The sequence below is a fragment of the Polypterus senegalus genome, chromosome 9, assembly GCF_016835505.1.
Source record: "Polypterus senegalus isolate Bchr_013 chromosome 9, ASM1683550v1, whole genome shotgun sequence".
NCBI lineage: Eukaryota > Metazoa > Chordata > Cladistia > Polypteriformes > Polypteridae > Polypterus > Polypterus senegalus.
The window spans coordinates 71,779,760-71,792,566 of NC_053162.1; the positions used below are offsets into that span (position 1 = coordinate 71,779,760).

The window sequence follows — 12,807 nt, forward strand, 5'->3', positions numbered from 1 at the left end:
TAAGCCACCTATGCATAGCCTTTGGTGTTACCAACCAGAAAATAAAAGAATGGAACGTATACGCTATTTTAATTAAAGAAACGTGCTGCAAAATGTGCAGCGAAGTAAACTGTGAGCAGCACGGTGCCTGCCTAATTGGAAAGCCACTCAGTTTTGAAAATCAAATGTTATTCTTCTTCAGACGTTTCATTGAACAGACAGAACATTTCGCAGGGTGGGCACGGCTTGTCTCTGGGGTGGGGGGTTAGTGCCCACCCCAGCCCTCAAGTGGTCACGCCTCCGACCAAGGCACTGGTTATTGACTTTTGAGGCACCAAAGAGCCTCTATTTCTGATCAATAATCAAGGAGTGGACGTAGAGGTGGTCCACTCCTACAAGTACTTGGGGCTGTAATGGGGCAAGAATGACTGGTTGGACTACTCTCAGAACACATTAAGAAAGGGCAGCACATGCACTTTTTCCTTAGAAGACTAACTTCCTTTAATGTGAGAACTGACACCCTTCACATCTTCTATAACTCTGTGATGGCCAGTGTGATCTTTTATGCTATCGTGTGCTGGGCTGGTCACCTGAATAGAGGCCCACTAAATCAACAAGCTAATTAAAAAGGAAAGCCCAGTTTTAGGAGACACACTGGACACCCTGGAGGTTGTAGCAAGGGAGAGAATTAAAACAAAAGTGAGTGTCATTATGAACAATGCTGCACATCCTCCCTCTGACACACTAACGCTTAGTACTTTCAGCAAACAACTTATTCACTGGAAATGTGCCAAGAAATGCAATGGGGGCTCCTTTAAACCAAAAGCATTACACCTGCAAAATGCCTCACTGTGACTGTGACAGCTGAATCAGAACTTGTCTTTCTTTTGAATTTTCTTACTTTATAGTCATTCTGGTGTGTGTTCAGACCAAAGTGTGTGTGTATATTTATTCATTTAATTTGCCTGTTCATGTTTTTATTTAATAAAAGAGCTTCTATAAAAAGCCATATTTCCCCTTGGGGGACAAAAAAATTTCTGTCTAAATCTGCATCAGTACAGCAGTGGACTATAGACATATCATTTTTATTGGATGAACTTAATTAGAACAATGGAATATGCTACTGTTGTTAAGACTCAGGGTTGAAGGCTGCTTCCCACAGAAGTGCCTGCATACTCTACAGCAGATAGACAAATGCCTATATAAAGCATCTTACTTATATTGGTAAACTTATGCCTCCCATTCAAGGATAACTTTAAGCGCGTAATATCTCTCAAAGCAATGCTTGATTATTTAAAACAGAACATCCTTTGTGAGCCTAAGAGTCCATTATGCTAAAGGGTTCTTAAAAGACTTTTTCCAACAACAACTCCTCTTCCATGCCAGCTGATAGGTTTTGCTTCCATTCCTCCTCCTTATCCAGGACTCTACAAAATAATAACCACAGGACTGTGTCAGGTCTATTATGACTTTTTCTTAACATACTGGTATGAAATATCTGTCCTTGCTATATAGAACAACCTGACATTACAATTTAATAAGAGAAATGACCTCTGTATCCCACTACTTCATTGGGTCCCTACCATTTAAATAATAAACTGTTCTCTAATGTGGGTAACAACAATTGTACCTTTTTGTTTTAATCAAAGGATCCTCTTTAATCCTCATAAATGACAGCATTAATTTGATCAGACTCCTTATGTCCTTCCATCAGCTCCTTTGTCAACCTTAACTGACCTTGAAAATCCATGTCCATATATTGTAAGAGTTAAAGAAGGTGAAAATCCAGTTAAAATGAGAGTCAATTCTTTATATGCAAACAAAAGAAATGTCAGTAACTCGTCCAGTTCCATTTTCTTAAACATTTTTTTAACATTTTCTTCAAAAAGGCAATGAACCATTCCAGCAGCCTGTCAGTTTGCAGGTGGTATGGGGTGGTTCTTAATCCCCAATGCCCAACATATTGTTGTAACAGCCTATACGTTTGTATAGATATGTATATCTAATGCCTTATACACTTGTAACAACTTTCATGTGCGACAGTGATTATTTCATTGGTCAACCATATCACTGAAAATAGCTGAATTAGTGCTCATGTTTTATAAGTAGTATGCACTTTCTTAAGGGGATATGCTGCTGGGTATTTTGTGGTGAAATCACACACTACTAAAATGTATTTGTCCCTAAATTACACTTTTGTAATAAGCTTACAACATCCAAACCAGTACTTGAGAATGGCTCCTCAATTACTGATAAGGGTACCAAAGGTGCCCAATCACATTTTTAATTGGACCTATTTTCTGACTTCTGCACATCCTCCCTCTGACACACTAACGCTTAGTACTTTCAGCAAACAACTTATTCACTGGAAATGTGCCAAGAAATGCAATGGGGGCTCCTTTAAACCAAAAGCATTACACCTGCAAAATGCCTCACTGTGACTGTGACAGCTGAATCAGAACTTGTCTTTCTTTTGAATTTTCTTACTTTATAGTCATTCTGGTGTGTGTTCAGACCAAAGTGTGTGTGTATATTTATTCATTTAATTTGCCTGTTCATGTTTTTATTTAATAAAAGAGCTTCTATAAAAGCCATATTTCCCTTGGGGACAAAAAATTTCTGTCTAAATCTGCATCAGTACAGCAGTGGACTATAGACATATCATTTTTATTGGATGAACTTAATTAGAACAATGGAATATGCTACTGTTGTTAAGACTCAGGGTTGAAGGCTGCTTCCCACAGAAGTGCCTGCATACTCTACAGCAGATAGACAAATGCCTATATAAAGCATCTTACTTATATTGGTAAACTTATGCCTCCCATTCAAGGATAACTTTACGCGTAATATCTCTCAAAGCAATGCTTGATTATTTAAAACAGAACATCCTTTGTGAGCCTAAGAGTCCATTATGCTAAAGGGTTCTTAAAAGACTTTTTCCAACAACAACTCCTCTTCCATGCCAGCTAATAGGTTTTGCTTCCATTCCTCCTCCTTATCCAGGACTCTACAAAATAATAACCACAGGACTGTGTCAGGTCTATTATGACTTTTTCTTAACATACTGGTATGAAATATCTGTCCTTGCTATATAGAACAACCTGACATTACAATTTAATAAGAGAAATGACCTCTGTATCCCACTACTTCATTGGGTCCCTACCATTTAAATAATAAACTGTTCTCTAATGTGGGTAACAACAATTGTACCTTTTTGTTTTACTCAAAGGATCCTCTTTAATCCTCATAAATGACAGCATTAATTTGATCAGACTCCTTATGTCCTTCCATCAGCTCCTTTGTCAACCTTAACTGACCTTGAAAATTCATGTCCATATATTGTAAGAGTTAAAGAAGGTGAAAATCCAGTTAATATGAGAGTCAATTCTTTATATGCAAACAAAAGAAATGTCAGTAACTCGTCCAGTTCCATTTTCTTAAACATTTTTTTAACATTTTCTTCAAAAAGGCAATGAACCATTCCAGCAGCCTGTCAGTTTGCAGGTGGTATGGGGTGGTTCTTAATCCCCAATGCCCAACATATTGTTGTAACAGCCTATACGTTTGTATAGATATGTATATCTAATGCCTTATACACTTGTAACAACTTTCATGTGCGACAGTGATTATTTCATTGGTCAACCATATCACTGAAAATAGCTGAATTAGTGCTCATGTTTTATAAGTAGTATGCACTTTCTTAAGGGGATATGCTGCTGGGTATTTTGTGGTGAAATCACACACTACTAAAATGTATTTGTCCCTAAATTACACTTTTGTAATAAGCTTACAACATCCAAACCAGTACTTGAGAATGGCTCCTCAATTACTGATAAGGGTACCAAAGGTGCCCAATCACATTTTTAATTGGACCTATTTTCTGACTTCCAAACAGGTTTTTATTTAGCCATATTTTTGCATCAATGAGACCAATGATTTTTACAATATAATCTGGCATCTGTCCTAAATAACTTGCCCAAGGTATACCATGCCCTATTCTCAATACCTGATTTCTCAAGTCATATGTAGCACCATACGTTCACCAAATTCTTATTGGTGATAAAGGATGCCTTTGTAAATTTCCCTCAGATTGGTTTGTTTCTGACTAGCAGCTCTGTGAAAAGTGTTGTGCTGTTGACAGTCCTGTGACAACAAGATGCATTTAGATCTGTGGCAATGAGCAATTTTAAAAAAAAATAAATGGAGCATTCAAGCAGAGTGGCATGGGTGTGAGTGGTAGCATGACAGAGCAGTGCTAATGAGTAACTGGGCAGGTAAGCATTCACATGTGCACAAAGGAAGAAAGGAGCCTGGGCAGAAAACAAGAGGTAGAACAGGAAGGAAAGAGAAACTTGATCTCAAGAGGAGTGTGTGGCTGATGTTCGAAGGGCAGGGTCACTTCTAATGATTAAGCACGGAGTAGGAGCAATTGGCACAATTTGAATTTCAAAACTTAGCAATCTTTGGCTCAAATGCACTTGTGAAATGCACCTTCATTGTCATTGCTATTATTAATGAAAATTTTTAAAGTGTAATAAATATCTGATGCAATACAGTTTGCGAGAAATGAATGAATATAAAAACATGGGTTAATCAATAAAAAATACTTATTTTGTCTTTTTTTAAGTGTGAGGTATCATGTATTAAAGTATAACAGAAAAGTAGTTTACATTTCCTCTTGTTTGTATGATACCTTAGCTTATATTTACACATGCCAAACTTTTTTTTTTAAATTAAAGAATTCCATTACCATTACAGTGTGAGTTTAGTCAAATCCATGTCTTTGGCATAGAGTTCTACTGGTGTCTCATTTCTAAATTTAAACTGTGCAGTCCTTATCCCCCAACTGTCAACTTCAAATCATCTTTTGTTTAGCTTACTTTACACCAACTATTCCTACATACATATTGACACATCAGATAGCACATGAAAGGTGCCCTTAACATTTCATGATAGTCAGTATTAAAAATATCAGTACATGTAATGTCAGATATGCGATGAGAAAAAAAAAACATGGAATTACTCATATTATTATTAATTTAAATTCAGTCTCATTTAATTTTATTTCACTTTCAATTCTGATTCCTATGCGTTTTTTTTTTTAAATTCCAAGCCCAATTTCTCAGATGATTTGGAATTGACAAATTTAGTCATGGACTAAAACCAACCTTTACACCAACAGCAATACACCTGCATAATGCCTCATTGTGACTGTGACAGTCAAGTCAGAAGTTTTCTTTCTTTTTAATGCTTTTGTTTTATTGTCGGGCAGCACGGTGGTGCAGTGGGTAGTGCTGCTGCCTCGCAGTTAGGAGACCTGCGTTTGCTTCCTGGGTCCTCCCTGCGCGGAGTTTGCATGTTCTCCCCATGTCTGCGTGGGTTTCCTCCGGGTACTCCGGTTTCCTCCCACAGTCCAAAGACATGCAGGTTAGGTGCATTGGCGATCCTAAATTGTCCCTGGTGTGTGCGTGTGCCCTGCGATGGGCTGGTGCCCTGCCCGGGGTTTGTTTCCTGCCTTGAGCCCTGTGTTTCGCTGGGATTGGCTCCTGTGACCCTGTAGTTAGGATATAGTGGGTTGGATAATAGATGGATGTTTTATAGTCATTCTGGGTGTTCAGATCAATGTGTTTCTATCTTTCTATCTATCTATCTATCTATCTATCTATCTTGGTAACTATTATGGATGCATTCAATAGTGGTTCAACGTTTATTCTTTTCAGATACCAAATGAAATGTGATCCTGAAAACTTGATGAGAGTTAATGCAACAGATGGATCAATTTTTCTTAATAGAAAAATACGAATATTTTCACCTTTTATCAAAGGAGAAAAATATACTGCCCTGATTACAGCTGCTGATAATGGTAAATCATTAAAAAATTAATTATCTTCAAAAACAGTAGCATGGGTTAAGCATTAATTAACTTTTTTTAATCTACTAATACTTTATCAAATAGTTTCAAGTTAATTTAAGCAATGTTTTCACCCTTAAATTGCACATTTTTAGTAAGTTAATTTGTTTTGCTTTTTTTAATGAGATGACTTTTAAACCAAAGGCTGTAAACTTATACTAAATATTTACTATATCCTACTAATACGTAAAATGCTTCTAATGTGGAGAAATAAAACATTACATACAATTGTATCCCACCGTAATTAGTCAGAGCCTTTCAATACTTTATACACTGTGGAATATTTATTAAATACTGCTATTATCCATTAATCAGGCTGTATTTTTTTAAAAATGTAATGAAATACTTTCTTCAGCTAACTCAGTCTCTCTTTCTTTTACTTTCTTTAGGTCAACCTCCTATGACTAGTACTGGCACCATTCAACTAATAATCAGTTTCTCTGAACAAAGTCAGTTTTGCATCAGATAATAAGTTGTTCAGCTACCCTCTTCAATATTTTCAAAATATGTGTTAAAGTGTAATAATCCCCTGTACTGTATACAGTTATGCAATATCATTGTTATACACATATTCTTATATGAAGTGCTATTATTCATTTTCTGGAAACGGCAAATGCTAATTTTAACTTTAAAAACAAATTATTTCTAACTGCTTAATAACTAAAAAGTCAGTCAGTCATTGACCAACCTGCTATATCCTAACACAGGGGTCCGCTGGAGCCAATCCCAGCCAGCACAGGGTGCAAGGCAGGAACAAACCCCATGCATAGAGCCAGCCCACCACAGGGCACACACACCCACACCAATCACACACTAGGGACAATTTAGGATCACCAGTGCACCTAACCTGCATATCTTTGGACTGTGGGAGGAAACCAAAGCACCCAGAGAAAACCCACGCAGACACGGGGAGAACATGTAAACTCCATGCAGGGAGGACCCAGGAAGCGAACCCAGGTGTCCTTACTGTGAGGCAGCAGCGCCACCATGCCGCCCTAACGAAAAAGTATGTTTTGGAATAGAAGTTATAAGATCTAAATAGTTTTCCTTCTCTGTAGTTGAAAAGTAGGCTTCAAAATTACCCATATACTGTACACATTGCATTTACAGTAATGCAGTTCATACTTATTCCTAAATTTTGAAATGTTCATCTTTTTAACTGATTTGCAGAATGATAAAAATGTGACCCTTTTTTTTAATATATGATAACAGTGTAAAAAGTTCATCAACATCAGGATGAATTTTAAAAAGGAGAATCAGTTACTCCTGCCCTAAGTTGGGCTGGCACCCAGCCTGGGGTTTGTTTCCTGCCTTGTGCCCTGTGTTTGCTGGGATTGGCTCCAGCAGACCCCCGTGACCCTGTAGTTAGGATATAGTGGGTTGGATAATGGATTGATGGATGGAATCAGTTACTTCCATCTTTAACTTCAGTACTATTCTTAGTAAGCCTGTGGTACAAATAAAAGTAAGTCAATCTGACTGACACCCATCAACGCTGCCTGTCAATCTGTGTATTTTCTGAACTTTCTTTTTTCATTAAAATGATCTCAGTGACATCACATGCAAGAAAGGAACCACTTTGAGAAATCTGGTCATCTCAGGACTGATAAAGGACAATGTCTCACAGGATTATTGTGAGTTTAAAGATTGCTGGGAGACTGAAAACATTTGCCAGACAACAGTCAAATGAATAAGCAAGAAGGCAGAAACACAGACAAATACCGAGCGACCGAATCAATAAACCAAGCGTGAACCTGATTCACCAACCAAGAGCTGAAACCCAAGACTGTTCCTCTGGACCACAACAACAACATTTATTTATATAGCACATTTTCATACAAAAATATGTGATTTAAAATTCAGGTCATAGTCAATAGTTTCCCTTAAATTCTTTACCTCAGTCTTGACTTTTAATCCTAATGGCTCAAGTTTATTTCTAATACTCTTATTATATCCATTTTTGCCAATCACTAACATTTCTGTTTTTATGGAAGAGAAAAAAATGATATATTAGCATAAATAGCCATAAAAGTAATTAAAAGCTTCTGAAACATTAGATTTAGCATAAAATAGAATGTCAAGCAAATAGTTAAATAAAAAATCAGTCATATTGCATTATTTTTTTAAAGCTCGGGGCAGAATTGCTAGTGTGGGAAAGAAGGACAGGAATGATGCATAGAAACTGTCCGTACACCTGTGCGGACAAGATAGGAAGCTAAGAACAAGGTGGACTTGGTAGACATGTGAGAAACCAGCTGGACTGGAGAATCGGCAAAAAGTCAGAAAAAGGCTTTTTCTATAAACAAGGTCAAAATGATGTAATGCATGAAAGTAAAATTAGTATATTCAGGTACTAGCATAAATAAATATAAAAGAATATATTAGAATGTAACTTTAGCGCAGAAATTAAGGCAAGTCAAGCATGCAGAGCAAATGATTAAATAAAGGCATATGCCATATTTCTTTTTAATTAAAGCTTAGCTTTCGGCATCAGACAAACCGGCTCAAGTCCGAGAAAGAGGAAGTCATGAGAGGAAAGCTCATATAAGTAAGATGAACGTCTGTACTGGCCTTGGGCAGTGAAAGAAATAGGCAAAAACAGAAACTAAAAATGAACAATAGACAGTGAAATAGCAGAGGCCCAACTGCAGGGGAAGTCAAGAGATAATAATGTTTCTCATGTGAACCCAAGAAATTGGCCAGACAGGTGTAGACGCGAGTCAGAGGAAAACATCAAATTAGCTAATTGAGCAAGGTTGGAATGATAAGAATTTGTTATATAAACTTCGATTGCTGAACTGTACTGGGCTCAGCTCAATTTGGCCGTATTGGGTTGAGTCTGTGTTATTATTTGTGTTGTTTTATTGCAATAAAGCTTTAAAACTCTGTTTGCCTATCCTGTGTCCTAATAGACTTCATTTTCAGGTAAAAAGCCTCTTGGTGGCAATTTTTCACCACAACATTTTCTCCTTATTTACTACTCATCCATTCAGAAACACAAGTAAGACATTTCGTCAGTGAATAAACAGAGTCAGGGTCATCAGGCACTATTGATAAATGCAGCTGTGTGTCATCAGCATAGCTATGGTAGCCCACGTTATGCCCCGAGATAATCTGACCTAACGGAAGCGTGTAAATCGAAAAGAGTAGCAGACCCAGGATAGAGCCTTGTGGAATAACATGTATCTTTGACGTATAATCACCACAACTAACAAAGAATTTTCTACTTGCCAGGTAGGACTCAAACCAATTTAAGACACAGCCAGAGAGACCCACCCATTAACTAAGGTGATTTTATAAGAATATTGTGGTCAATGGTATCAAATACAGCACTCAGATCTAAGAGTATGAGAACAGATAAATGGCATCTGTCTGCATTTATCCACAAATTATTTACTACTTTAACGAGCACAGTGATTTGTTCTAAAACCCGACTGATACTTATCAAGAATAACATGTTTATTGAGGTGGTCATTTAGGTGCATAATAACTGCCTTCTCTAGGATTTTGCTTAAGAAAGGCAGATTAGAAATAGTTCTAAAATGTTCAAAAGCAGAGGAATCAAGATTATTTTTCTTGAGCTGGGGTTTAACTACAGCAGTCTTAAGACAGTCTGGGAAGACCCCCGTATCTAATGATGAGTTTACTATGTCAAGAATACTATCAATTAGCACACAAATACTTCTTTGAAAAAACTTGTTGGTATTGGGGCAAGGATGCAGGTGGAGGGTCTCAGCTGAGAAATTATTTTATATAAATCTATCCCAGTGAAAGAATTTAATTTGTTTAAAATCGAGTACCGGAGTTTAAGAGGATCAGTATTGGGGAGATGTACTATATTATTTCTAATATCTTTAATTTTGTGATTACAAAATACAGCAAAAGCCTCACAGGTTTCACTGGAAGAGTTTTGGAGGCATTCTATTAAGTGACCTGGGTTTAGCAGACAATCAATTGTAGAGAATCAGACTCTGGGATTACTAGCATTGTTATTTATAATTTTAGTAAAATAACACTGCCTCTCAAGACAATGTTGTTGTATTCTGTTATTTTAGCCTTCAATATCTCATAGTGGATAATCAGTTCAGTTTTTCTCCATTTACGCTCAGCTCTCTGGCATGTTCTCTTTAGATCAAGACACTCTTTAAATCTTCCTTGGTATAATAGTGCTGGGAGCTTTTTTAACTGTCTTTTCAGGTGCGACTATGTCAGCAGCAGCTCTCACTTTAGTATTAAAATTTTCCACCTTACTATTTACATTATCCTCGCTATTGTAGTAAGCATTGCAAATGGTCTGGTTGCTAAGAATGCTTGTAAACTTTGAAGATGCTAATGAATCAAAGAAGCATTTTTTAACGATATTCTTCTCGTGAATTATTTCTATATTAAATAGTAAGAGAAAGTGGTCTGATAAACCAATATCAAAGATCTGCTTCACATCAACATTTAGTCCTTTAATAATTACTAAATCCAACGTATGCCCTGCTTTGTGTGTAGGCTGATGAACGTGCTGTCTCAAATCAAAAGAGTCCAAGAGGTTCATGAATTCTTTTACTTTCAGGTCAAACTGATTAGCAATATGATTGTTAAAATCACCAACTATTAGGAACGTGCCATCGTTCATAATTATAACTGACACCAAGTCTGAGAATTCCTCAAAGAAAGACGCATTGTATTTAGGAGGTCTACAAATGGGCAATACTTGAGCCTTAGAAACTCCATGAATAACAACGGCAAGATACTCAAAGGACTTGAATTTGCCAAAGCCAACATCTTTACACTTTAACTGTCTCAAGTAAATGTTTGCTAAACCACCGCCTTTCTTACCTTGGCAATCCGCATGAGCAAAGCTGTAATTCGGAGGTGCAGATTCGATTAAAACAGCTGCACCATCAGAGCTAAGCCACGTTTCACTTAATGCAATAAAATCGATTTTCACTAATAAGATCGTTGATGGAAAACATCTTGTTGGTAAATGCCTTAACATTTAATAAAGCCATATTTAATGTCTCAGAAGAGCAGAACTGAATTGTAGGACCATTACGGGTATTCAAGATAGAAATTAACTTATTCGTATTAGCGCTGCTCTGTGTGTATTTTTTATTTACTCTATAATCTGTTTTTATCATTTAAATACATTGTTCATCTAGAGGTGTAATCATAATTAAGTTATTCGTATTTATGCCTCACTGTTTAGATTTTTTACAAGCATTAAGGTTAATTATTAGTTAGCTTAGTTAGACCAAACTCCTTCCAGTCCACCAAATATTGAATACTAGGCTGACCCGCCTTTTAAGGCGACTGACTTTTAAGTTGACCACTTCTTAAGGCAATTTAATATTTAGATCAATTTGATATTTTATACAAACTCATTAATTTGGTTATATTGCATTTGAGCAGTATTACTTTAATACTCGTAGTTTCTGTTATTTTTGTGATGAAATGTAAACTTTTTTTCTATATTGAGGTCGCCTTTTGAACCCCCTGATATTTACTACGCGGTGAGGCATTTGTACTCCATCAACATTAATTATTTCCAGAGACATAATTTTGTCTATTTTTCCAGCGCATCGCACAAAAGCAAGGAACGATGGGAGCACCAGAACTCTGCTTACATCATGTCGCTTCGTACCGCAAGCTGCAAGTAGTAAGTCTGTGATATGCGGAATACCGCTACGCTTTCCACTCACGGGACGGAAGGACAATCCCGACTGCTTTTATATAGTAAGAAAGAAGAAGAAGATATCGCACAGTCTGGAGTAGAAAATCATCTTTTACCTGTAAAAAACGAAACTACAAATCCCATCGTGCATTGCAAAATGATACGGGGGGTGTGTGAAACTCCGCGCCTGCGTAGCACTCACGGGACGGAAGGACAATTCCGACCGCTTTTATATAGAAGGACTAGTGCTCATTCTTCAGGATTGCAGTATTTTACATATAATAAACCTCTTCCTACCCTTAACTATAACAAGGGAGGGGGAAGCAACAATATCCAAAAATCAAGAAACTTGACAGGTTTCAAGTGGGAGACATGAAAAGTAAGTATAGTTACATAAACTTAGCTGGCAAAGCTAATATATAAGAAACCAGTGTCACTGTTTGAAGGATTCTGTAAAGGCCATTAAACCAAGGACCAGCTATTTACGCAAGACATTTAAATGAGAAGAAATATCCATCCATTATCCATCCATTATCCAACCCGCTATATCCTAACTACAGGGTCATGGGGGTCTGCTGGAGCCAATCCCAGCCAACACAGGGCGCAAGGCAGGAAACAAACCCCAGGCAGGGCACCAGCCCATCGCAGGAGAAGAAATAATAAAATGTTTATTTAAGCAGTCACTTAACTGCTGTAAAACTGCTTTTTTTTAGAATTCTAATTGTAAAAGGCAGGTTAGAAATAGGTTTAACCAGACCATAATAGGGTTTAAGTTGAAAAATTATTCTGTGGAGTGCAAAGATTTAAATTGCTTGCTGAGGTTTAACAGGATACATTTTGGATAAATCCATTATGTTTCAATAATATACCTTATTTTGTGTTTAGAAAATATGACAAAAGCCTTACAGGTTCTGCTAGAAAGTTTTCATGAGATATTCTGTTGAATGAACTGAGTTTGGAAGACAATCAACTGTTGAGAGTAAAAATCTTGGATTTCCAACATTATCATTTATAATTTTAGAATAGTACTGCCTCTCAAGATGGATTACTTTGTTAAATTCAGCTATATAAATCTTTGATGTTTCACAGGGGGCTGCTAATTTCATTCTCATCCAGTTTTTTCATGGTCCACTATGTTGGCTGCAGGTCTCACCTTAAAATAAAATATTCCACCTTACTGATTACATATCAAATTGTTACAAAAAGTCCTACTTTACAATAAACAGCAATGCAATGGACTGAATATAGTTAAGTA

The 12,807-nt window shown here is 36.8% G+C and overlaps 1 protein-coding gene across 1 annotated transcript in view; it reads left to right on the plus strand.

The window, feature by feature from the left end:
* LOC120535417 (cadherin-4-like) overlaps positions 1-6,604 on the plus strand; it is a 55,545-nt gene extending 48,941 nt beyond the window's left edge. Inside the window, exons 11-12 of the mRNA XM_039763250.1 lie at positions 5,700-5,842; positions 6,280-6,604. Coding sequence (XP_039619184.1) covers positions 5,700-5,842; positions 6,280-6,359 — 223 coding nt within the window. The 3' untranslated portion in view covers positions 6,360-6,604. The remainder of the gene's footprint in view (positions 1-5,699; positions 5,843-6,279) is intronic.
* The last annotated feature ends 6,203 nt before the right edge of the window (positions 6,605-12,807 follow it).